Raw genomic sequence first — 26,561 nt, forward strand, 5'->3', positions numbered from 1 at the left:
GAATTCCTGGAATGCGCTTTTACATACGCACTTATCAGGGCTCCAGACTAACCTTTTCAACTGGTGGCGCAATCCCAACATTTTGCAACACATTTTTGCTACAAACTGCAGTGGCCTATGTGTACATTTGTTATTAAAAGTACATAAAAAAGCTTTGAAAGCAGAAATAAGGTGCAACATTTTATTTAATAATAAAGTATATTTTTTTCTTTTGAGCATAAAGTGCATAACAACAACATATCAATGTGCAAACGGTATACACGGTTTACAACCAACACTGCTCCCAGTAGACCACACACACCAACACTGACAATTTCACTCATGTGCAATATTGAATGTATACCAACTGTGCAATATCAATATTTCCTTACCTGCAATATTGTGATAATAATTGTTTACTTATTTATTATATGTTGCTTTTACTGATGCCTTGTTTTTACTCACTTGCTTTTGCACTATCCCCCTTTGCTGCTGTGACACCATAAATTTCCCCGTTGTGGGATTAATAAAGGATTATCTTATCTTATCTTGTATACAGTATTTTCCTGTGACGTCTCCCCTTAAAAGAAATCCCACTGAGCACCACCAGGTTCCTCAGGAGGGCTGGGTATCATTAGGATTTTATCGATTCCTGTGCCATTTTTGATTCTTATCGATCTGATTCTTTATCGATTACGTTATCGATTCCTACTGTATCATTTTCAAGAGTAAAAGATTACATGCAGATTTAGGGGAGTTAACTTTGTTTTATTACTCAACTTTACTTTTATTACTACTATAGACATTGCTGTGCAGGAGGAAGTGAAAATAAGTAACTGGAGGTCAACATCACAGAACGAAAACAAAATATTTGCCACTGACTATTTACCACTTTATTTGGTCGTTCAAGCGTGCTCTACCTGTAATTACAATATTTCTGATGGCACTTGAAGGCAGCACCTGCTTGCTATTGTCGTGACTGAGGTGCAGAACAAGTGTGGCAAATCTAGGAGATGATGACGTAAATATTAGACTTTTGGACTCACCATGCAATAATTTGCCTTCATTAGACTTGGATTGAGCCGTTTGGAGAAATTGTATGGCCTTTTCATTTGCCGTTTTTGGAACTCTAGAGAAATGGTATCCAGCAACTTGTGTGGTTTTGAAGAAGGCTGCCACGGAGCTGCGCTAACAAACTTGCTGTGTGTTACATATGGACTTAACTTTACCGGTGTTTCGACTGACATGAGGGTGGGTATGTACGCCTTGTCACTTATCTTACATTTCCTATAGCCTACCTGTTCTATGGTATTGAATATTAGGAAATAACCAGTATGAATAACATTTGTTAAATGTCAAATATTTATACATATTTGTTAATAATGTTTTGTAGGCTATTTATTTATAAATATAACGTTGCACTGTGCAGTGTGCAAAGAATGTAATGTAATGTATGGATGGCGGGATAAACCAGCTGGAGATTGGAGAAGTTTATACCATTAATTAAATTTTAATTTCATTGGAATTTAGTCAATAACTACATTGTGTGTGTACTGTGTGTAGCCCATTTGACCCACACCCGACCGACCCTTTCTCAATATTATCTTCAGTCGTCCCTAAACCGCCCCACTAGTTTGCATCCTGTTAATAGAGACTGCGCGTTTGGAGCAAATTGTAGAATGATTAGTTTCCCATTTTTTCACACCGAGTTGGATTGAGTAAAATGCTGCTGGTCTGTGCTTCTCCACTTGACAGACATGATTTGATGTGACATCAGGCGCATTAGAGATCGATTTAGATCAATATCTATACATAGAACAACTTTTTATTTTCTGGCAGAGCCACATGAACCTTTGTATGAGAACACTGCATCTCCCAGCTAAAGACGCCCTCTAGTGGTCATCTGACAAAGCGTAGATGGCTGGATTACAAAGTTGATGTGACAGTCCCATTACAGTCATTAGCATAGTTTTTGGTGTTTCTCTCTGTATCAGGCAAGAGTGCATTAAAAATGTATATTAAAAATTGTTTTGCCTAAGAATCGTGAACTCAATTCTAAGCAAGAAAATCAAGATTCTCATTTTATCCAGAATCGTGTAGCCCTATTTTGCAATAAAAAAGGCGTTCTTTAATGTCGTTGTTTGCGCTTTATATTAAAGAAGGTACAGTCACTGTTTCTACACATTTTAAAAGTATCGTTTAAGCACCTGTATCGGATAAAATTGAAACGATACCCATCCCTACTAAGGATGTTAATGATTAATCGACGATTAATCACCGTTAACAATTTGATCGATCAAGCATATATTAATCAATAATGTACGTTATGTGCTATTTCTCATTTTTTTTGGAAATGATTTACCGCCACAAGGGCGCAATTTAACTTTCACTGCCTATACAGAGGAAGAAGAAAACAACATAAACAGTTAATCAATGTATAGAAATTGATCTAAATCACTCTAATGCGTCTAACGTGCGCATCACGTCATGTCTGTCATTTGGCGATGCAGTAGCTCTGTACTCAACCTGACAGTCCATCTCCCGTTCTGAAAACGTTCGTAAAAAAATATATAAAATTCCACAATTTCTCCAAACTCGCATGTGTTGTAACAGTAAAGAGTAACTTGATACTTTTCAATTGGACAATTCTAACACTGCTCAACACTCAGAAAGTTAACATGAGTGCAGTGCAGAGACTTCATTGCATATTCTGCCAGTTGGGTTCCGTTGGACACAATGTAAAGACAATTTAAAGTAATTAACCCTAAAGAAAGAACATTTTCAGCCTGTGGGAAACACTGACGTCCATTGTCGGGGGTCCCGACTCTTTTGAATTATGCTTGGTTGAGTACATTTTTGAGTAGGCCTAAAGACAGGTGTAAAAACACACATTTTGTATTTTCTATGTCAAAAGCTGTTTTTTACATAATGATTAATCGATTATTTGGTCATTAACGCGATGTTAAGAACATTTCTGAAAATTTGCATCCCTAATCCCTACTCATTACATCTGGCCAATCCCTGCAGAGTTGGGCAGCATGTTCGGAAGTCTGTATTTGGAGATTAGATTCACATTTTCAAACTGCAACCCCCCCCATCCCATGATTTTATGTCACATCAAATCATGTCTATCATGTGGAGAAGCAGAAACCAGCAGCATTTTACTCAGTCCAACTCGGTGTGAAAAAACGTGAAACAAATCATTCCACAATTTGCTCCCCCAACCACCCACCACCACCACCAACAGAAGCCCCATCCGAACTTTAGAACACTTCGGAAACCCTCTCAGATCTAAGCCCCCTCCCCACCCCTCTTTGGGAATCCTTTGGGAAGCACTGCTTTAACAATAATTATTAACTAGCCATGATCAATCATCAGATCAGACATGACCCAATTTCCCCTTGGGGATCATTAAGCTTTCATCTCTCACCTCACAAGACCTTTATCTCCACTTGCCCTTCTAACAATTCCTATTGCATGAAATCACGGCCTAACCAAAAGCGTCACTGCCACGCCCCCATTTACAAGAAAGACACAGCTGAAGAGGAGCAATTTCAGGATACTTGGCTGACATAGCTGCTGTATGGCGCTAATTAACAACATAGCTCACGTGGCATTGTCAATAAGTCATAATGTTTATTTACCAAACATGGTGTGACTTCTGTTACACTGAATAACGTTGGGGTTGCGCGCATTACGAAAGCATTTAAACGTTTCCCCTCACAGCAGAGTTAACCCCCATTTAATTAACCTGTTGTTGACAACAGATTGGTAGCTAATGTTACCTAGCTAATTTACTAGCCAACACAAGATGAGCACGTAAGTGTCTGCATTTGCCGGCACTTATAGAATGAGTCTCTGGCTGCCTGGCTAAATGTAGAGAACTATGACATCTCCAGGCATTGAAGTTGATAACGTTTCAACGTTTCGTTGTTAACATTAGCTAATGTTAGCTACACAACTCCATCATGACGCACGTTGTTTTGCCAATGTATGCCAATATCAAAGGCTGAGTTGTCATGCATCCATTAAAAGTATAGTCTACATTTGGATCATTGCTTGACAGACACAGCCAGCATTGCTAGCTACATTAGCAAATCAACCACTTAACTAGCCATAAAGCTAACGCACCGTAGTTGGCTTATATTAGCTATGATAACGTTAGCTAACTTATATCGACCAACTTACCTGTGCCGTCTTAACTTTTACGCCACTGTGAATTCGTCTTGTGTTAAAAATGTCGGTTTTAATGTTTGCTTTGAAGATGTCTGCTGTGCTTTAGAAAATACGTTGACTGTAGTAGTAAGTAAGCATTGGTTAGCCACTTCAGGAGACTAGTATTTAGCAAGCAGTCTCCGTGTAAAATGGCAGACTCTCCTGGTCTGCTACCATTCGACTAGCGCACAGGGGCGAGACTGGTAGGGAATCAACATTCAAGGTATTATTTGACTCAACTCAGATTCAAAATGTTTTATTTAGAATTTCATGTTTCAACGGAAATAGTTTCTGTCATAGGCAATTTTTCTGCTATTTCGAGCGCTTACTGAAGGCAGTGTGTGTGCAAGTGACAGTTTCCGAAAGTGTAAAGTGGTACGGTCCGCAAAAAGGAACCTGCTGTAGTCATTTCCTATGTCACTGCATACCACCGAAATAGCACGCAAGAAAGGCTAGAGGGTCTTGGCAGTATATATCATATCCATTCACAGATAGAGACGCAGAAGTTATAAACATATTTTCCTCGACAGAGGTCTACAGATACAACACCTTTTACAGCTTTTTGTTTCGTTATCTAGCCCTGAGCTGTTCGTGTTCTCTTGTCGAAACCGAGGCTCTTTGCAGGGTGCTTTTGCATTCAGACAGAGGCAGACGCAAAGGTTTTGGACATGGCTGACTTTTAAGTTACTTCATGAATGTACCTTATTGTTGTTTCTCGTTCCAGCCACCAATATCAGCGTTGTTAGTCGCAATACAAACTCCGGACCACAAGAGGCAGGCGTGCATGCCAAGAAGTTGGCTGAACATTGGAGCGATATTGGGGCTAGTTATCTCAACGTGCACACACCTACTGTATTTGAATTATTTTGTAGTTAAATGGATTACTTTGAAGAGGATTTGGTGGCTGCATTGCGACAAGTTGTTACAGATGGAAATTGGCAGTGTATAGGGAAGACATCGGAGTTTGGCTCGCCATGCACAAAGTAAATAACATTTGTTTGCCATAAGGGTAACGTCACGACTCTACCATTGCTGTATTTTCAACCTGTTCGTTCATCTGTACTTGTTCCAGGCTGTTCTCCGACGACGGAGAGCATATTGTCCTCGTACACACTGAGGATGATAGATACTGGGCAATGGATTCCTCCTGTCCCCATGAAGGTGTTTTCTAATTCTTCAGTCTGTCTAGGCTTGTTGTAGCTGCGGTAAAGATGCCATACAACGATCTGATCACAGTCCATATTCTGTCAATGTGCAGGTGGCCCTCTGGAGCTGGGAGACATTGAAGATCTAGGAAATGGAAAGATTGCACTTGTCTGTCCATGGCATCACTTTGATTTCTGTCTGGAGACAGGCACCTCCTCCACGGGACTTCAGGTAGATTACAAACTCGGGATAATCAGGAGCATTCACATGCAAGTAAGCAATTATATCTGTGATTGTTTTATGTTGTTTTTCACCATTTTCAGAACCATGTCTACGAGGTCAGAGTTGTCCAGGGTGAAGTGTATGTCAACACACAAAATGAACTGTCCTTGACCCCTGTTTCTGTGACAAATACAACATCCCCAGGTAAGGCACAGGCAGGGGTGTTGTCTTTTCCTCCTACTCGTTTTTTTAATATTTGTTTGTATGCCCTGGGCTTCTGTGTCCAAGACAGGCAGAACTGATCAGCTCTGTAGACATCAATGCAGAATCAAGAGTATGGCCACCCACCATCATTCCAATGTAAGCCTTGTGTAGTTTTGCAATAATAGTAGAATCAGAATCAGATTTATTTTCGCCAGGTACATTTTCACATACTAGGAATTTGAGTTGGTGAGGTTGGTGCAGTGCAATATACAGGGATTTAGACAGACAAGCAAGCAGCAATTAAGCTTTACACATTGAATTTAAATATCAAATGTCAGAGGCAAAGAAGAAAAGAAAGAAGAGATTCCTGAAAATATATACAGTATATACAATAAGTACTTTTTACAAGGGCTCAGTAGTAATTTGCATTTATTGTCTGACCAAAGTACCAAATATGAATAAATAGTGGTACTATACAGGGAATACAAATATGATAGATACAACTATGTATTTACAGATGTACAATTTGTATGGAATTGTGCTCAGAGATTCAGTCCAGAGTGAAAGACTCCACTGCCATGGGGAAGAGACTGTTGTGGTGCTGTGAGGTTCTGGTCTTGATAGACCGCAGTCTCTTGCCAGAGGGGAGTCTCTCAAAGATGAGATGACTAGGGTGAGAATGGTCAGCCATGATCTTCTCTGCCCGCTTCCTGGCCCTGGAGGTGTACAGTTCTTGAAGAGAAGGCAGGCTGCAGCCGATCACCTTCTACTAGTACAGAGTTTCCACAACTCATCTACTTTATAGAATATAGTATTGAAATTTAGAGAGGTGTCGGCTAAGTCACAGAATATCAGCAAAGTTTATAAATGCATTACTTAACATGAATCTATTCTAGTGCATTTTGCAGCTTGTTTTCCCCAAATTCATTGCATTTGATGGTCGTTAACAAGTTTTTTCACCTTCATTGACCATTCTAAAGCAGATAGCAAAAAAAAGAAAGCTTTTAGTACGCAGGATTGAAAACTGTTTTTTAATTTGCAACCATATCCCTGCTAATAAATCATGTCTCTAGGTAACTAGAGTTAAAAAAGCTACACATTTTTTGCTTTGGTGGCTGTGTAATGAATCAGCCCTACTAGCTAGTCCATGTTCACGCTGTAGTGGAAACCAGACTATTTATTAGTTTGGAATTTTTATAAGCTGAAAAACCACTATAAGCATGCCAAGAAGGTTTTTACATTTATAGGCCAAGAAAGATCTCATTCATTGTAGCGGATGGATGGTCATGGACATGCCACTGGGTCCATGCTGGGAACCCTGAAATAAGACTTGATATAATTGAGGGCACCATCATTTAACAAAATTCTGGGTCTAGCAAGTTTTTGTTATTCAGTGGATGTGTGATGCTTTGTGTTTGAGGTACACCATCCACAGATGTCATCAAGCTTTCCCCTTCTGAAAACACGCTATGCTTTTGGGCTACAAAGATCCTCTGTACTCCGGATCCAAAAGATAAGGCAAGTGGTCCAGAGCTCCTTAATTTAGATGCTACACTAAAGTGCTCAAACTGCCAGGTCGTATCTGTCAGCAATATTCCACTTAGTTTTAACATGGGGGTTGTTTGGCACTTGACCGCCATGAAAACTATAATATAAACTACTCACCAAGATCGGATGCAGCGGGGACAAGTTTATAGCCTTAGGATTTTTACTTTCCATTCATTTGAATAAGGCCACGAAAATAGCCTCAAAACTTACATTTAGCACGTCCATGAACATATTCAACAATATATCCCACTACTGTGATTTTCAATTGACTGTGGGTCCGACGTTTTAGAACATAATTTCGCCGAATAGCATTTTTATGGATAAAAGAGAACATAGCAGAGGGATACCATTTAGGAGAGATAGATTCTGTTTGGGAGACCGGATCTAGAAATGTAAAATGACAGTGGACCCAGGACTGCTTTGTTGTCTTAAAAGCGGGATATGTTGTTGAATATGTTCAAAAACATTAAATGTAAGTTTTCAGACTATTTTCGTGGCCTCAATAAAATGAATGGGAAGTAAAAATGTGAACGCTACAAACTCGTCCCAGCTGCATCTGATCTTGGTGAGTTGTTTATATTCTGGTTTTCATGGCGGTCAAGTGCCAAGTAACCCCCATGTTAAGACTAAGTGGAATATTGCTTTAAATATGATAATGGAAAATGGAATCCTTTTTGGTACACCTGCATCTACTAGCCAGCTGTAACCCTTACCTATTTCAGGTTAATTTGACATTAGAGGTTCAGGAGAGGTGGAAGTCAGGGGAGATAACAGAGGTGGGCCAGGCCATTCCTCCACACCAGCCCAGCAGGAAGGAGGACCTAACAGTGCTTCAACCTGGCAAAATCAAACGTGGCAAAGGAGGCACACAGGTACGTATGAAGTCAGCTTCAACCACAGTGTCACCTTGCCACGATTATTGTATCTCTGATGTTACCACAAACTAATAAAAATTATAATTCACTTTGAAGCTGATTTGATTGTATGTGTACAGGCTAGCCGGATAGCGCTGCTCCACTCCTTGGCTAACATAGAGCAGTGGGCTATTGACTTGTCCTGGGATGTCATCGCCAGGTTCTCAACCTTCAGTCTGCACACTGGGGATCCACTGCCCCGGCAGTTCTTCAGCGATTTTGTTAAAGTGGCTGGAGATGAAGCTAAGGTTTTTATTTCACCTGTAGACAATTCATAATAAACTCTATATGAGTGATTATACATGTTTTCCCTGTTCTGCTCATACTAATTTATATACTCTGTTCCACAGCATTATCACTTGTTGGAGAAAAGAATCGCAGAACTGGGCAGCTTCTTTGGTGCGTTACCTGTACACAATGGTAAGTACAACAGCCAAAATAAAGGAAACACTAGTAATAGGGTGGCAGTCTATCACAAGCTGCCAGAGCAGCTTCATTTAACCTTCGCATAGATTCTACAAGTGTTCTTAATTCTATATATTATATACTTTGTATTCCTAATTTACAAAGGGGTTTTCCTTCATTTTGGCATTTACCTGTAGCCCTGACATAATAATGGTTGGTAAGAGGATTCTATGGAAGGATTGCATTCAGTTGGTAACCTACTGTTGCTCACATAGGACTCTGGCAGTCAGCAACAGACACCTCCCATGACCTTCTGGCAAGGCTTGCTATTGTGCACATGGTTCATGAAGCCAGGTAAAGTTGAACTTATTACTGCATACACTGTTACATGAATGGAACTATTAATAGTTGTTTATTGTATTATTTGTATTATTTCATAGTTAACCTCTGACTGACCCCTAAAATAAGTAAAAATATCTGTAGATGCCAAATATGGAATTGGACCTAGTCTGTGTATATGCGTGTTGTCCAGGGGTTTGGACGTCCACCCTCAGACCCTGTCCCGCTTTGCTGTGCAGGATGACCAGGCCTCTGTGAATGTTCTGGAGGTCATCTACAGAGATGAGATCACACATGTAGCAGCAGGACTCAAGTGGTTCACCTACATCTGCTCAGAGGAAGGACGGGTATGATCACCAAGAACCTCTTAAACATATCGTGATGCTGGATCTCTTGACTGTCTCCATTTAGTCTGGTGCCTTTCTGTTGATGAGCAAAGTACGAACAAAATGCATAGCTTGTATTTGTTTCTACATTTGCAGGATTGCTTGTCAACTTTCCACGACTTGGTGAAGCAGCACTTCAAAGGATACTTGAAGCCCCCATTTAACACAGAAGGAAGAAAGACAGCAGGGATGACAGAGGAGGTATGTTTGAAAAAGAAGTGCAAACGCATATTCGTATTGGTGAGGTGCTGGCTGACATGAGCAGAATTAATCAAAATGAAAAATATTAAATGAAAAACAACACTACACATTCATAGCTCCGATGCAACGTTTATTTTCCAAAAGGAGGAAGTTATGTTTGCCAATGGTATGGTAACATTATCACGCCAATGATATCAGCACAATCCAACTCTCATATCTCTCCACTAGTGGTATGTTCCCCTTGTCAAGCCATCCAGTTGACAATGGCCCCAAGAAGAATGAGAACCTCCCGGGCAAGGCAACACCCACAACAGACACTTTTTACTCTGATTTATACAAGGAAATTGGTAATGATGAATCAAATCTCAGTCGAAGTACATTGGTAATGCACCACCAGTGCCTCTTGCAAATCTTGGAAATGATGTACTTTTGTGTAAATGTTTATGGAAATAAATAGCATTTTTGATGTTTGTTATGATGTTCCATGTATCTGTGAATTATCACATTCATTTATCTCAAGTATTTTATGATTTATCAAATATAAATGTACACAGGGATGTCTTAAAACAGACAAGAGAGTCTAACTACAGTACAGCCATTTAGATCATTTATGGATGCTGTGGTACACATCAAGGGAGTGTACATTGTAAGTTGTCTCTTTTCTGATGTGCTTCAGTTCTGTCTTTGTTACTTAGAAACAGGCCTTCCTGTGTCTGATTGGGCATCTGGTTTATCAAACTCAGGTGCAGGTAGCCATTATAGAAGTCTGCTGCTGTGAGTCTTTTTTTCAGGACCACCGTCTTGAATCCTACCCAGCCATCCTGGAACACAGAACATAAGAACATAATCTCTTTGATCCACAAAAGATTAACATATAGACACATTAGTCTGAAGGAAAAATCCCCATCAGATCCACTTACACTGTTAGATATCATCAATTTGTGATGTTTAATGCATTCCAGAGAGTTATTCTGTGATTGTAATTGACTTTTTTGGTGTAACCACTTTCCCTCAACCTTCCTCATCTACTTAAATTAGTAATTTACTATGTTTTCCATAAAGCCTTCCGACCACCCTCAGAGATGGGGATTCTTTGTGTTATATACAAGTAGGTGGAGAGCGCAATAAGTGATAGCATAGTATGTTTTTCCAGTCAAAAAAGTAAGAATGAAGAGAGAACAGTGCCATGGCATGTCGTGCCCATTTGTTAAAATTACAAAAAAGTAATCCAAGGAGGGCGTTCCATTTCAATACACTACCAACAGCAGATCGATGAAGATGCATTGCATTGTGGTCTGTTGAGGCTACAGTTAGTGGAGAAATTGGTTATCTCTGCTTCTTCTACGATGGATTTCTTCCTGTTTGATTGTTTAAGGGCTCTAACATACTCCACGTAAAGAACGCATGCGCTAATGCGAGTACTCCGCCTACGCAAGCTGTTTGCTGATATAGCAAATGCGCGTAGACGTGTCACTTGTCACTTGTTATAAATTGCTAATCCACAAGAGGAAGCAAAGCCAATCTGATGCTGGAGCAGGGTATTTAAAAATGGCTACCGTGGAGGAATTTGTGCTACTATACATTCTCCATCACTGCAAAAAGAGAGCAATGAAAAGAAGATGGTACATACGTCTGACAGCCAGCTGTTCTTCCAAATCTGCCGCCACTGACATTTGTTTACACAGGAAATTACTTCTTCATTGGTAGTTCCTCCTTTTGTAGTGATTTTCATTTAGCGTCCCTACCTGACGCGTGATATTGCAGCAGACGTTTGGGTCGCGTTACATTTTTTTGCCCTACACATTTTGCTACGCAAGGACGCGAGACACGTCCCGTGCATTGCCCTTTGCATTGTTGCATGCGTTCCTTAGATGGAGTATGTTAGAGTCCTAACACTGGTGCAAAATGGTGGTGCTAGAAAGAAGCCTTTGCTCTTTGATTCTGAGGGACTGACACCAAAACCTGATGTTTACCATTGATGTTGAAAAATGATCTGCTATCAAACTCCATTGTAGCTGTGCTGGAAATCTCAATATGATGTTGCATTGTCTACATTTGGCCAGTTATCCACAGGAATAACAAAAAAACACACCACCACAACAAAATGGGCCTAGAAATACCCAATAGCCATTTTTTAAAGTGTTACTGTGTTTTAGGGTGGATTTTTCCTTTTAACGTACTGTACCTCTGACATTTTGGCATGTAGCAGATGTTCTTATCCAGAACGAATGCAAGAGTAGAATGAGCAAAAATTCTTGTGGTATATGCCAAAAATATTACATGGAATATCCATGTATCATCAACAAAGCAAGTAAACTAATTAGACAGATGTTTTAGGTACAAGTAAAGTAGTGGTGGGGTAAAGAGGGACAGGTGCTGGTATGGGATAGGGGAAGTATTGAACACAATAATTCAGAAATGTTTTACAGAGTTAGACATACCTTACAGCAGACAGCCAAGGTGTTTGACTCTTTCTGATAGATAACTGAGCCAGGGATAGGTTTCCTCCCTCGACCTGAAATCAACATGAGCAATCTATTACAACTCAAGATCATAATGATGGTAACAAGTGTGCTAGTGCCTTTTAGGTGCTCGGTGGCTATGCATTATTGGACTGGCACAATGCAACAGCAAATACACACATGCATGAACAAATTTCAATGCCATCTAGCATCTCAGCGCACCCACAAACTCTGCCAGCTCTGACATACACACAGAGCACGGCTCTTATGGAGGTACTCTACAGTGGTTCTCAATCCTGGTCCTCAGGAGCCACAGTACTGCTGGTTTTCTATCCTACCAGCTAGTTAATTGCAGTGGTTCTCAATCCTGGTCCCCAGGAGCCATAGTACTGGCTTCCAGCTAGCTGTAGTTGCATTCACCTGGTGTCCCAGGTGTAAATCAGTCTTGATAGATGGCTACAGTGAAAACCAACAGGGCTCTGGGTCTTGAGGACCAAAATTGAGAACCACTAGTCTAGACTACAGCATCAAATAAATTTGTAATTTTAACTGTTACCTGATAATGAAATCTGGCATTTTCCTACAAAATCCTTAAGTTTTATTGTCCTGCCCATCCAAATGGTTCGTAAGGGAATCTGATGGCAGAGAAGAGGGTAGTATGGTTTACGGTAACATTTGACAGAGAGATTCAAAGAGGACAGTTAAGATCAGTCATTACCCGGGATCCAATGGCACGAAACAGACGATCAATTTGGTCACAAGTCTGTTCCTCCCACACCATCCAGCTCAAAGAAGGGTTAATTTTGGGTGCTGTTGGGGAAAATTACCTATAAGCTGCAAGAATTCATGTTGTTATGAGTTTAATATGAGCATGTCTGTATATGAATGTAGCATGGTTCAAACCTACATACCTAAAGTAGCACCTGTCTGACTTTGCTCCCTTTTCTTTGCAATTCTTTCAGAAAGTGTCTTCAGTGTGTCAATCAGCTGTGATAAAGAATAAAAAAATCCAAATAATGGGTTACATCCTGTTACTCAAGTGCTAATCTTCTACTGGGTATGTTCAATGCACAGGGGACTCACCAGATGAGCACCCTTAGTGGCCAGAGCAGCTCCAAGCTCATCAGCAGTACAGTTCTCAGGAACCTGATAGACCTCCTGGTTGAGAATGGGACCCACATCAAATCTGGGGTATAAAGACACATTTTATCAGTCCCTTTATATAGTAAGAAAAAGAGAGAAAGAACAGGGTGGATTTCCTCCAGGCTACCTGTGGGGGTGAACCTGCATGATGGTGACCCCTGTCACAGTGTCCCCATGCAGGATAGTGTGGAAGACTGGAGCTGGACCTCGCCACCTCGGCAGCAGGCTGGGGTGGACATTCACAATCCCACTGCAGCGAATGAGTGAGCACACACATATAGACATACACAAACACACACACACACACACTTAATGTCATTCATGACCTACACAAACCCAGTCTATGAAGTGGCACACTATGCATGCACATATTGTAGGACAGTGGTTCTCCACTATGGTCCATGGAGGTCCAAGACTGCAGGTTTTCATTCCAACCAAACACCACTGCTGCTCATTTCACTGGTTAGTTCCTCCTCTCTGGTTGAAGGTATGATAATCAGTGAAATGAGTTGCTATAGTGTCTGATTGGAATGGAAACCTGCAAACTGTCCCATGATGCAGGATTGGACACCACTGTCCTAAAGGGAACATTGCTAGACAATGTCCAAAAATTTAAGGTTACTCACTATGGGAACTTATTGATTAGTCTCTCCGGGAGTAAACAACCAAAAGACACGACCACTCCAACATCAAACCGCCCATCAAGATCTCCAGTGGGCCAAGTGTGAACTGGAAGTTGGTTCTGGTGAGCAAACCTCTTCACTGGGAGGCCACTGGAGAGAGTGACAACTTCAACTGACTCCACAATCCTTTCACTAGAATTCCTACAAAAACAACATGGAAGTTAGTTATTCTGCAGTGATTTTGCCCTATGGTGCTCATAGGGTAACACTGTTCCCGCATAATGTCCTCATAGCCAAGCTGATAATGCCTCCATACAAACTGCTAAACAAAGAGTAGTTTAATGAACGCCAGGATGAAGTCAAATGCTTCCCATGGTCTCAATTAGCACCTGGGCCCAGTTTTTACAGCAGCCTAATCAGATTGGATTAAATCTGAAAATTGGGGTTTTTCATTTTTTTTTCATTTACATTGGGCGATCCAATTTTACCGTTAATGAACCTTAAAGGTCGTTTCTGTGTTTTTCAAAACTCAAAAGGCACAGATTAGGTTTCAAGAGGGGGGGACTGCCCTTGACCCCCCCCCACACAAAGGAGGTCTTACTGTACTTTATTTCATCTGAGCCATTCATAAAAATGTCTTTTGCTGGAAATATAGTACAATACCAACAGATAAAGAGGCGAGTTCCGTAAACTCCTTCAAATGACAGCTCATCTTTTTAAGTTAACTTTTATTTTACATTGCCTTTCATTTTATGTAAAGCACATTTGCTTTTCTTGTATACTGTTTTAGTGTTCACTGGATATAAACAATTATATAATTATATATTTCAAATTCTGTATTTTCCCAAACTGTGATGGGAGGATGATGATTTATATTTTCCCTTAAACTTGAAGAACTGGACTCTAATGTCATCCATAAATTAAAGCCTACCTGTAGCCTACACCTACCCCCTCCCACCCCACTCACTCTCATGTCAGGTGAACACTGGTGAAGTTTGTATGTCAATATAACACACAGTGAGCTAGCTGGCACTGCTTCATTTCAGCCTTCTCCAAAACAACTGGAGTGAATAAAAACCGTTTATTTTGAGTTTATTTATTTATTATTCTTCTAAACTAAATTATGCATTCGTTTACTTTAATTTGATCTCAAAATTCCTTCACACAAACTACTTTGGCAGCTAAAACAATTGATAGGCAGGTGAAAGTGTGAATTCGCTGCCATGTGTGGCTGGCTGATGGAATGGTACCCAATTTAATGTTGCTTTGCTTATCGGCAAAATTACATATATCATAAGATATGACCCAAGACCTTTTCTGAATCGTTAGGATCCGCTCTTCCATTCGGCATAACGTTACATCCAATCCAAGCAAACCCTTATCTGAATAAAAAGTGAACTGTTATTATCATTAGAAGTGGTTCGTCTGTTACTGCCATAATCGTCTTCCACCAAAATAGCCTACCTGCTGGATGCTAGGAGTTTTAAGGATTCCACAGCAAAATTATCTGAGCCAAAAAACAGAAGCCTCCATGGTGGTCCTGATGTTGTTGAGGAATGTCTACAGAGCCTCTGCTGCTGGCTTTGACTTCTCGTACTCCATAGTCTCTGTATACAACAGTTGCGAATGCCTTGTAACATTTTTTGGGCAGATCGTCTTGCCTTCACATTATTCCACATGTTCAGAGCAGCTATTGATCCACCCGTCCATTCGAGGGGATTGTAGCCCACCTCAAGACCACGGCAACGTTATCGTATTATCGTTATGTCATTAATACTTGTGGGCGCTGCCATGTTCTTCCGTGTTCTTCATGACACAGTATACTTCCGGTTCGGACGCACAAGTACTTCCTTCTTCTGGTTTTTCTTCTTCTTCTTCCATTTTATTGGCAGATTGCAGCCAAATGCGAAGCGTTACTGTCACCAACAGACAAAGGGAATTTTCTTTAGTACTTCCTATAGTTCCTAGTTGTCATATATAAATAGCTTATACACTTTCTTAGTTATCATAGGTCTTAGTTTTCATTGTTCCTAATTATGAACAATCATGCAAAAAATAAACCAAAACACTACTAAATAGGCCTAGGCTATTGCTAATTCGTGAGTATGTTAGCAATGTTAGCAGTATTTTTTGTAATAAAACTGTGGAAAACCATTTATAACAAATTAGAAGCTATTTGCCTAGCAAATAGCCTACTTACATTTTTGAATATTCAATTATGTACATGTTTGCGTTAATGAGAGATCCGTTTTAAGTCACATTTTTTATGTATTTTGGAATTAATCCCTTATGTGACTGGTGTCACCGGCAGTAGGGGGAGGTTGTTATCTGGGTGAGGATGTGCCCGTGTGTATGTATGTATATTGGTTTGTGTTACATGGGTAGATAAGTGATATTGATAAATGGGGCCCAGCATATGTGAAATGAATCTATTTGATTGTTTTTTTTAATGCTATTTGTCTTTCTGTTGTGATATAGTCAGATAGTAGAAGGTGCCACAGGTTATTTCTGTCTTTCCAGTTTAGGAGGATTGTCTTTTTAGCGATTGTTAGAGTTGTCCTGTGTCTCAAATGAGACAGAGGTTGTTAATCTTTCACTACACCTTTGCAATGAAAATAAAATCTTTTTTAACAACCCAATGTTACAACACTCCATATGTGCCAGGTGTTTGACCGATGAGTCACAAACTGTTTTCCTCACAAATAGCAAAGGCAAGGTTGCAGCAAGGTTGACTAAATAGTAACTCAGCAACCAGGTCAAAGACCTACAACTCAGCAGCCTGAACTCAGCTTTAAAAGCTTTGGAAAACCATTGTGAAAGAGAATGGCGACATATATAAAATTCAAGTCGCAATTTAGCATAAAGTTTACAAAAGTTATAAATCAGTTATGCAAAATGTAAACAGGCCTTGCCCTATGTTGACAGCAATAATTTAATTATTCCCCATGTGTTATATAGGCTCTGCAATTACTTCCACATAATACTTTCTTCAGTGAATAAGCATAGCTACACAGTTTTGCCAGACAGAATCTTTGCATGCTTATACAGGAAGTTTTGACAAATTCAGTGACCAGAATTAGAGAGAGGTAATGAAAATAAAACACAGGCTCCTCCCACATGAACTTTGGAAAGCTTTGTCTCAGCTTTGTAGCTGCTGAAGCATGTGCTGAACAGGTAGACTCCTGCTTCCCTTCTCATCTTAACCAGGCAGTAAGAGAACGTCATTTAAGTGAGTAGACCTGCATTACCTCTAACTTATACAGAACTGACTGATTTTTAGTTATACTTCCTGTGATAGTGAAGAGTGGATGTAGACTAGATCATGGAAAATGAAAATATAAACAATGTGATGATTTGAATTAATTTTGATGAATCATTTCATGATGTGTAGTTGGGCATGGCTTACATTTATTGATTTATTGATTACATATTTTTTTTATTTTTAATTGTAAAACTCCACTATCACAGCAGATTCTTTGTAAAATGTGCTTTAGCAATTTATTTAAAATGTATTTATTAGAAAGAAGTTACATAAATTCAAATTAAATTACATAAAATTACATAAAGAAAAATACTGTTCTAAAAGCGTTTTTGAATTCATACAGAGGTAGACCTATATCATTTTTAGATAACTGAGTCAAGACCAGTGCGTCAGCATAATCTGTACTCTGATTTCCTGTTGTCAGGCTTCAAACTAAAGGGCATATTGTAAAGGAGAACAGGTACAGGCCAACACAATTGTTAATGACTGGTTAAAATAAGTAGTATATGCCCTCTATCTTTGCCAGTTGATATACAATAAATAAGTGCAACACTACCAAACTGAGAGCAAGCAATGCACAGCACTACAATTATGCCCAATGGACAGAATCATTGGGAGAATATTTTTACAATAAATTACAATGCCTTTGATTTGAATTTATTTAGTATGTCTTTATGACCAGAAACTGTGGATTTTTCATAGGGTGGTCACACTGTGATGGGCACATGGCGATATCGCCATTTACCTTTACTGCATGTTGGGAAAAGTTTGTGTTAATATTGTGCCCTGTAAAAATTGGCTCCACTTTCCTCTACGTCAAGTTAATGTTTTGTTCTTTAAAGTGAAGGCATTATGGAAATGACTCTGATTACTGATAATAATGCTCCATCCTCTTCAGACATGTTTTGTGCCTGGATCATACTGTTTCTCCTCTTGCCAGGTAAAGTTAACACTTCATTCAGACATATCTGAAGCTGATTAATGTATCATAATATATGTATAACGAGCTCAAGCATTTCAAGATTGTGAACTAGATGGCACTCTCACAAAACTTGCAGGGGCAAGCAGTTTTATGATCCACAACACACATCATAACCTGTGCCTGGAGGACACAGCGACGGCAGGCCGAGTCCTGCTGAAGAAGTGCAACATAGACTCAGAGCTTCAAAAGTGGGTCTGGAACGACCAGAGGATGTTGAAGTGTGTTGGCTCATCCAGATGCCTGTCAGCACAGCACAGCCAGCCTATCCAGACCCAGTCCTGCCAGGGGCTGGAGGGAGTCACTACAGGGCTCCTATGGGACTGTGAAGGGGACAGACTAATCAGCGAGAACACAACACTGCTGCTTTCCATAGATGGGTGGCGTCTGACTCTGTCCCATAAAAGCAAACATTCAAAATGGAGATCTCTGGATGAGGGTGATATCTGCCAAGAAAAGCTCAGTAAGTCAGTATTTATTTTGATGACATGTGCATGAAAGATTGTGTCCTGCACTATACCCATGAACTACAGGAAATTCACTCTGAATTGATGCATTGCCTGGTCATGCTTCCGTTTAAACAATATGCATGATTCCAGTGACCCACACAAACCTTGTATTTTCAAAAAGTCACCTTTTCAGCATTTGAGAGAATGATTTTAAGGGTCAGGGTTACCATCCATGCATTTTGGACATTTTATAACACATCAAAATAGAAGGGGGGAAAGGGCAAAATTAGAGATTCAAGGTTTCTGCTGGACATTAACAATAAGTCTAAAAGTCTCTAAAGTAGAACAGGTGTTATTGTGTGCATTGTATACAAGGTCAGTAATGACACCTAAAGATGTACTCCACCCTTGGCCTCATGGTGACAGTCATTTCATACCACAAGCAAAGCCACTTGTGACCTGTGATGCAGAGTGTGTGTTTGTCTTGGCCTCTCCCAGGATCCAGAAGGACATCTGGTGATCCACAAGAGTTTGAGGCTGCAGAGCAGCAGAAAGGCAAACCAGCGGCCATGACAGAGGAGCAGAGACAGTTCCTCCATTGGTACTATCGCACTGAGGACCGTAAGTTCTGCTGCTGCTCTTAATACACAGCTGCAATTGCAATTTTCAGACCTTGAAAGATATGTTTTGATAGAAAAAACAAGTCAGTGTTTTTATCCCTTGTCATTCAAAAGGGCAGAAAAATTGAGACTTAATATGCTGGAGGAGTCAGTTTTAAGAAAACCTTTGTTAAGAAGGTACTGCATCACTGTAGGGCTCATGTATTCCAACATAAACCATAAAAGGACGAATTTATAGAAGAGTATATAACTTTTCATTCTCTCCAGCTGGTAAAGAAGTACTTAAGTGAACACCTGAGTCATTGCAATTTGGTTCTGGTTCATAATGATAACAAAAAATAAATAAATAAAAGAATAATAATAATAAATTACTTTATTTTTATAGCACCATTCATACATAGAATGCAACTCAAAGTGCTTTACATAAATAAATAATAATAAAATAAATAAATAATAAATGGATTAAAGCAATTACAGGCAAAACAACATTTTCAAGCAAAATCAAAAATACAAGCAAAAGCAAGACAGAATTTGTTTAGTAAAAATTATATTAAAAAAAGAAATAAAGAAAGATAAAAATAGTACCTACCTATTTTTTATCTTTCTTTCTTTATCTTTTAGGATAGTAATAAAAATAGAAATATTCTTTTGTCATACTCCAATATAGGAGCAAACCGCCATGATTTACCGCTTTCCATGTTCAACAGTGTTGTCTTCTTCTTCTTATAGCAACCCCATGGAAGATTGCGATGCTGGCTCTATCATTTACTTGCCTACTTGTTGGCTTTCTGCTGTTGGGAATGGGCTCCATGGCAAACAAGTATGCACTCTGTCAAAGCAAATCATGGTTTATTATATTTTGATAGTAGCACTCGTCTTTGCCTTGATCTTATGATGTACAGTATGAAAAGAAACATTTCACCTTGAAATTTGTTTTGATAGCTAGTTGTGTTTATTCCCACGACGACTTCAATAGATCCCTGTTGTCTTTCCCACAGAAACAGAAAGAAGATTGCCAAGTACAAGGCAGCAGCTGCTTTGGCTCAGCAAGCTGAGGTCAAGGAGCTGCAGGTCATTTTAGAGGTTAGAGACGACACTGAAGTGAAGGCCAGCGCACCATCAGAGGGGCAGCTGCAGGGAACTAAGCCTTCCTCGGTGAACGGGGAGGTTGAGGAGGTCAAAGCAGGGAACATAATGGTGACATGGAAAGATGGCAACGTCTCCAGCCTGTACTCAGATCCTGCGGCAGAAGTGGAGGCATTAGAGAGAGAAAAGGAGGCAGACAGAGTGGAGGAGAAAAGAGAGGAAGCCTCATCCACTGAGCTGGAGGTTCAGGTATTAATGGCGGAATGAAGAATTCAACACAGATTACAGGCTGCTCATCTGTTCTCTGTTTACGATACTCCTCCAATTTAGAGTTTTCAATTTAGAAGACGTGTCAACACCTAACATCACTCATGGTATCCTATATGGTAACAGTGCTTCACGAGTCCACTTGCAAAAAGTTTAAAATGTATCACTATAGCAATAATGGTAGTTCTTGTGAAATATCCATTTGGATATTCAAAGTACTCATACACAGGGGTTTAGATAGATTTTTTTGTTGGAACCTCATTCATATCTTTTCACATCGTTTTGTACATTTTGCTTTCCCTCGTATAACACAGTGGCATTATCCACAATTGATAAATGGAAATAACAGCTCCTATAGTGTGTATAGGATGGGTCAAATGCAGAGGACAAATTTCCCCACGGGGGTTAATAAAGTATACAAATACAAATACAAATAACTATTATTAGCAAATGAGCACTTTTGTTTTTTCTGCAATTTTCACTGTGTAATAAGTCATTTACAGCACAGTTTGATATAGTTGTACAATACACTGGAAAAATACAACCTGTGATGCAATGTGTGTAGATGCTCAGTCTTTTTGTGTGTAATTATTCTGACCATTAAGTAATAAAATTACGAACGGTATATTTCACAAAGTTCCACTGTGTTTCTGTGAGTGTTTTTCTTTTAAAACTTGGTGAGCTCTATATGTATACTGCTTTAACTGCGTGAAAGATATATACTACAATTAATATACTACAATACCTGACATTTATAATGACTCCATTGATAAAGGTGATGATAACTTATAGGGCTCTATTTTTGTGAATCAAGGCGCAGATGCAGGCAGTGGGCACAAGCTCACAGCGCAAGGTCGCATGGGCAGAGGCGCACCAGCAGTGCAGTTGAGAAGGGGGTTGCATTAGGACGAATCAGAGGTGTGACCAAGTCAACTTTGCGTGAGTCCCCAGTTAGTCCAAGTCTTGTGGCAAGACCATTCCATTTGGTTAGAAATACACAGTCAAAAGTTTGGACACACCCGGTCTTGTGGCATAAGTCTCAAGTCAAGTCTCAAGTCTAAATGTAGTCCAAGTCAAGTTAGAACAAATCAAGAGTCCAGTATCAATTTCATATCTGAAAGAAAACTAAATATCTAGGACTTTTCAATGCAATATTGTTTTAATAGGATATAAACTTGGTAAGAGCATCATGAGTTTGATTTCTATAATCAGTTTCAACTACAATTAATTCAATCATTCCATATAAATTCAGAAAACAGAATTTAAATGCAGTTCTAGCTAGATAAAGGTCTTCTCTAAAAAATGGCATTTTTACATTTTTAATAATTTACTGGAGGTAAAATTTATTACTGATGAATACCTGAAATACCACTTGACAACTTGTGACAACTTACCCCACGTCAGGGCATGTTGTCACATATTAAGGGGCTTGTTGTCACATAGAGTGTGCTATGTCTGTGTCCTCAGCTTCATTTCCTCTTAAGTATAAATACTATAATGAGATAAAAAAAAAAAAAATTGTTCAACAAATCAAAACTATCTTATATTTTAGATTCTTTAAAGTAGCCGCCCTTTGCCTTGATGGAAAGGCAAAGGCTTTGGAAAGAAAATCATACATAGGATCAACTTCACCATTTATATTTCTCTAAGAAACACATTTCAAGCATTTAAGCATAAGCCTTTAGATCAAAATGGCTTTAAGATAATGAAAAACATAGTACATTCAATCAGGTGTGTCCAAACTTTTGACTGTGTATTTCTAACCAAATGGAATCAATGGAACCAATGTGACACCATGCCCCAACCAGGCATCCCTGAGCACATAGTCCCTTCCCTGAGCACATAGCTTGACTAAACTATTCAAATTTATTATCAAGTTATAACTGCCCCTTTCTTTTATGTGTCACAGTGTATAATTATTTTGATTCATTTATAAGAAAAAAATGAGAAGAAAAAAAAAGATTTTCATGATTTACTTTCATTTACTTTTGGGTATCAAAAACATAAATGTGTGTTTCTTATGTAAGAGTGTTTTAACTTAGATCAACATAGGTAAATCAACCGAACGGGAAGGCCCTCATACATCCTATACACAGTTAGAGATGACAGATATTGTTAAGAATCCACTTAATCTACCCCTGTACAGTCTCTGCCTTACTCGCATTATTGCCTTAATCAAATTAATATCATATTTTAATGTGCATGTAAACGTGTCTACTGATTGAAGAATTTATATCAAAGGGAAACAGGCAAGCATAACATACATATGTGTTTATGTGATTATATGGGCACACGCATGTTTTTGGACACCATAATTGCAATGCACCACAGGATTTGTATGGACACTCTTCTCTAGTGCTCTCCCCGCCCATTTCGCCGTGAGTGATGTCATGGGGAGCCTCAAAATTACTGAATGGGTGCAGGTGGGAAAAAATCCAATTGCACCTAAAAAAATTACCATTTCACCAGTGCAAGTCACTACGCTTGATCTGCACCGGCACAAAAATAGAGCCCATAAAGTGTCTCTATAACTAACAGTCTTACAAGTTACACTTTGGCAATGCTTTACATTTACATTCAGTGTCCATTTGCAAGCGGAGTAGCCTATACTATTTAAGTGCAGTCCCAGCAGTTTTGGTCCATCTTAAAATATGTCTAAAGAGGTAATGCCATAGTTTACGTCATTCTCTACAGTCACATTCTGATGACTTGCTGCATGTTGTATTTCACATTGTCATTCTATTGTGGTGGCAGTGTGTGTGTTCGGGGGGGGGGGGGGGGGTCGGTCAGAAGATCTTGAAGCCCTTAAGCAGGGTGAGTGTTGGGGCCCGACGTTTGCTCTGGGCTCTGGACGACTTCACAGTGACCAGCTTGGCGGTGGCGGGGGCCGGCAGCTCCTTATAGCAGGGAGTGGTGAAGGAGGGTGCTGAGGAGAGACCGACTAATGCTTTATCCTCGCTGATGTAGGGAGTCGGTACTGGAGGGCTGCGCTCCCCCTCTCGCCTCGCCTCCCTCACTGCCTCGTGGAAAACACGCTGCACAGACAGGAAGTCCAGACAGGCCGAGACTTCGTAGAACAAACATCCAAAACGAGAGGCGAGGGCCGAGCCATCAGACTTACTCACCTGCCTGAGAAAAAGAATGTCAAGTGCGGAACATGGACAGTCATAGTTCATTAATAATCATAATTTCAGTGAAATGTGCCTCGATGTCAGGACTTTTCACTAAACAGTGTATCCTAGAGAGGAAATTATACAACGTCTTTATGAGTGTTTCATACTTTAATGTAAACTAGGCAAAACACTCTTTGAACAAACATCTTGTATTGTCTATTAATCACGGGAAATTACCTCTTGTAATAAAAAGTGTATATAAAAGGTGGAATATTAATCCACTTTTTTGTATTAGTGCATGCTACATTTAACCATTATCATAAAATTTCATGAAACAGAATAAACCTTTGTAATTACTTTTATGTGAAAAACCTTACTACCGTAATTATGCTTTCGACAGACAGTGAAAGCTGCTGTTCCTCACCTCAACGAATGCATTCATTATAAATGGGGTGGACAGCATTTCATTGGACCCTCGCAGGCTGGTCTCTTTGAGGAGTCAGAGTGCTGGAAATTTTGACTACATCTTATAAGGAGAGACACAACCACACACACACACACACACACAGATACAAACCTGTATCTGTCCATGTCCAGCTTGTTACCCAGCAGGATGATGGGAGTTTCGGGCTGGAGGGCTTTATTGTGGAGGGTGAGTGTCTTCAGGTACTGCTGGCAGCCCTCAAAGCTCTGTCTGTTATCGATGCTGTAGACCACCAGGAAGGCGCTGGCCCAGGATAGATAGCGCTCACTGTTCACTGGACCGTCCTCCAGTTGGACAGAAACAAAATACTGTCAACAGACATGTGCTGCTCTTATCAACACTTGAAAAAGTCTTGTTAGTTTGCTGTGCTGTGCAATTGTGCTTTCGTTTTGGAATAGACTACTATGAGTTTTGAAGGCTGATACACATATTTTTGGACTGAAGTTGCTGCGAACTGATATTTTTGTGCTAATATTCAATTCATTCAATTACATTCACCTAAAAATTCCAAGTATTCAGTGTTTCCCCCAGTGTTTATTCTTGTCAGAGTGGCAAAGCCTCTGAAACAGCATTTAGACCACAACCGGACACTAAAACTCTCCATTGAATCCCAACTAAATTAAACTCTTTTAGGGTTAGCAGCTCTTTAAGGCAGGGTGACAGAGTCATTACTGCCTTTAAATTAATAATTAATTTACGAAAAATGAATAAATAAAATGTTCAAAGAATATCAAACTTCATGTCATCTTACCAGTTGTATGTAGTTGTGGTCAGGAACCTCCATCATAACAGATGTGGATGACACTGACTAGCCAATGTTTAATAAAAGGCCAATATCATCTTGAGATATCAGCAAACTAACACAATAGAGAGTGGCAGAATAATCCATTTATACCTGGTCAGCAGTGTCCATCACTTTCACCACAACTGGTTGCTGGTCCACAATCTCTTCTGATGAATAAACATCCTCTAGATGGCAGCCAAAGCATGAAAGCCAAAGAACAGCTACTCAGACACCCATTTTCACCAATGCACCCCACCTTTTCTATGTATTCCATGTAATTAAAATGATCAGAGACATTTCACGAAAGACAACAAAAATCTCACCAAGATTGGGATCATATTCACTGATGAAGCGCTTTGTGAGAAACTTCACAGTCAGTGCTGTAAAGAAGGGAAGGGCTTAAGACATAGCATTGACTGCCACACTGCCTCCAGGTCTGGGGTCTCAATAAGGGGCATGAGGAAAACTACTGCCACATAAACATTCCCATATGGCATCAGATGTCTAAAATAACAAGTGATAAAACCTGTAAAATACAAATATATCTGGATGATGTCCATTCAAAATAAAAAGCTAAATGAACCAGCTTCAGAACTTTTAATCACAAGTTCATATTTTGTAACTTGAGTTTAAAGAACATTTTACAAAGCATTAACTAAATTGATCATATTAAAGTTTATTAAGAAACATTGTTTGCTTATTAGTATACGTCCATGCATTGCATTTGAGTTAACTCTTCAGAAACCCTTCTATCTTCTGGTCTGAATAAACTATGATGAAAATTAGTATCCAGTTCAAGCTACCCCCAGTACTCTTCAATTTCTAAATTTTTATAAGATCGAAGAGCCAGTCATTCTTAGACATGGCAAGTATTAGGCTGCTCACCTCCAGTGCTTGCATTAATGCAGAGTCAGCTGCTTACTTTTCACCAAATGTAATTTCATTTTGTGACATATGACACTAAAACTGACACTAAAAACTTCTCACTAGAAAGAATAGGCTACAGTTCATCAATTGATGGAACCAAATAATAAACACTTGTAAACTAACTAGATATTTGTTGAACTTGTCTTAAGTTCACTCAATGAGCTTTTACTACATTAGAACAACTAATGATCTTTGACCTAACCATACTATTTCAGTCAACTTAAAATCTGAAGGCAACTAAGAAACATATGTTGAAATGAGTTGAATTTTAAGAGCTAATCCAAAGGAAGTCAAACCTGATTTTCCTGAGCCCATCACACCAAGCAACACCAGGTTGCACACAGCTTGGCTTCTCTCAGGAACTGGAGCAAAGTTACACGGCTTCGGTTTCCCAAACATCAGAGACATTTTAATCCTCCACCAAATCAATTCAGATCCTTTACTTTTGAGGATAGCCTATTTGTCAATAGCTAACCTTTCGGCCTCTTGATACAACTCCTCTGTATGTTCAAAGTAACATCGCAAAAATCACAATTTCCATAATGTAAGCAAGCGGATAAAGTAGGAATTTCTGTAATCATCTATAATCAGAAAAAATACACGACTCGCTCTTGTAGACGACCATCGGTCGGAATATTTTTGAATGAAATTTCGTCCGTCGGCTCATTAGGGTCAACCGAAAATAGAAATATTCCAAATAATGTGTAGTTTTTCCCACGGTGACAAACTATATATAGTTTGTCCGAGAAGGATCCTAACTCTGCTGCTGGGAGAAACACTGGAAGAGAAAAACTGCCTCCTGT

General features: G+C 39.5%; 4 protein-coding genes across 5 annotated transcripts; 2 read left to right on the top strand and 2 right to left on the bottom strand.

Moving 5' to 3' along the window:
* The first annotated feature begins 4,639 nt into the window (after window positions 1-4,639).
* On the top strand, window positions 4,640-9,924 carry LOC139642206 (uncharacterized). 2 transcript variants are annotated; one of them, XM_071516983.1, is made up of 12 exons: window positions 4,640-5,177; window positions 5,267-5,355; window positions 5,453-5,571; window positions 5,664-5,766; window positions 7,187-7,284; window positions 8,037-8,186; window positions 8,309-8,476; window positions 8,579-8,648; window positions 8,909-8,987; window positions 9,166-9,319; window positions 9,455-9,559; window positions 9,788-9,924. In XM_071516983.1, the coding sequence occupies exons 1-12, from the start codon at window positions 5,071-5,073 to the stop codon at window positions 9,818-9,820; spliced, it is 1,275 nt and encodes a 424-aa protein (XP_071373084.1). In that variant the 5' UTR covers window positions 4,640-5,070; the 3' UTR covers window positions 9,821-9,924. The 2 variants fall into 2 exon arrangements, with proteins under 2 accessions (XP_071373084.1, XP_071373085.1); XM_071516984.1 differs by having other exon boundaries at window positions 7,202-7,284.
* Window positions 9,925-10,181: 257 nt separating this feature from the next.
* Window positions 10,182-15,592, bottom strand: mtfmt (mitochondrial methionyl-tRNA formyltransferase). Its single transcript, XM_071516985.1, has 9 exons — window positions 15,252-15,592; window positions 13,791-13,988; window positions 13,292-13,414; window positions 13,105-13,207; window positions 12,933-13,008; window positions 12,740-12,831; window positions 12,578-12,656; window positions 12,001-12,074; window positions 10,182-10,380 (listed from the first exon to the last, which is right to left on the bottom strand). The coding sequence occupies exons 1-9, from the start codon at window positions 15,464-15,466 to the stop codon at window positions 10,189-10,191; spliced, it is 1,152 nt and encodes a 383-aa protein (XP_071373086.1). The 5' UTR covers window positions 15,467-15,592; the 3' UTR covers window positions 10,182-10,188.
* A 2,357-nt stretch (window positions 15,593-17,949) lies between these two features.
* On the top strand, window positions 17,950-20,450 carry LOC139642204 (uncharacterized). Its single transcript, XM_071516982.1, has 5 exons — window positions 17,950-17,989; window positions 18,108-18,491; window positions 18,976-19,098; window positions 19,827-19,917; window positions 20,096-20,450. The coding sequence occupies exons 1-5, from the start codon at window positions 17,950-17,952 to the stop codon at window positions 20,448-20,450; spliced, it is 993 nt and encodes a 330-aa protein (XP_071373083.1).
* Window positions 20,451-23,236: 2,786 nt separating this feature from the next.
* rasl12 (RAS-like, family 12) lies at window positions 23,237-26,166 on the bottom strand. The gene is made up of 5 exons (XM_071516990.1): window positions 26,055-26,166; window positions 25,155-25,211; window positions 24,943-25,016; window positions 24,141-24,331; window positions 23,237-23,579 (listed from the first exon to the last, which is right to left on the bottom strand). Exons 1-5 carry the CDS (start codon window positions 26,164-26,166, stop codon window positions 23,237-23,239), a joined length of 777 nt encoding a protein of 258 aa, XP_071373091.1.
* Window positions 26,167-26,561: the final 395 nt, after the last annotated feature.

This window comes from Centroberyx affinis, unplaced genomic scaffold, assembly GCF_046629955.1.
Source record: "Centroberyx affinis isolate AG114_WGS23_722 - 3 ecotype Tasmania unplaced genomic scaffold, CSIRO-AGI_Caff_v1 ptg000441l_1, whole genome shotgun sequence".
NCBI lineage: Eukaryota > Metazoa > Chordata > Actinopteri > Beryciformes > Berycidae > Centroberyx > Centroberyx affinis.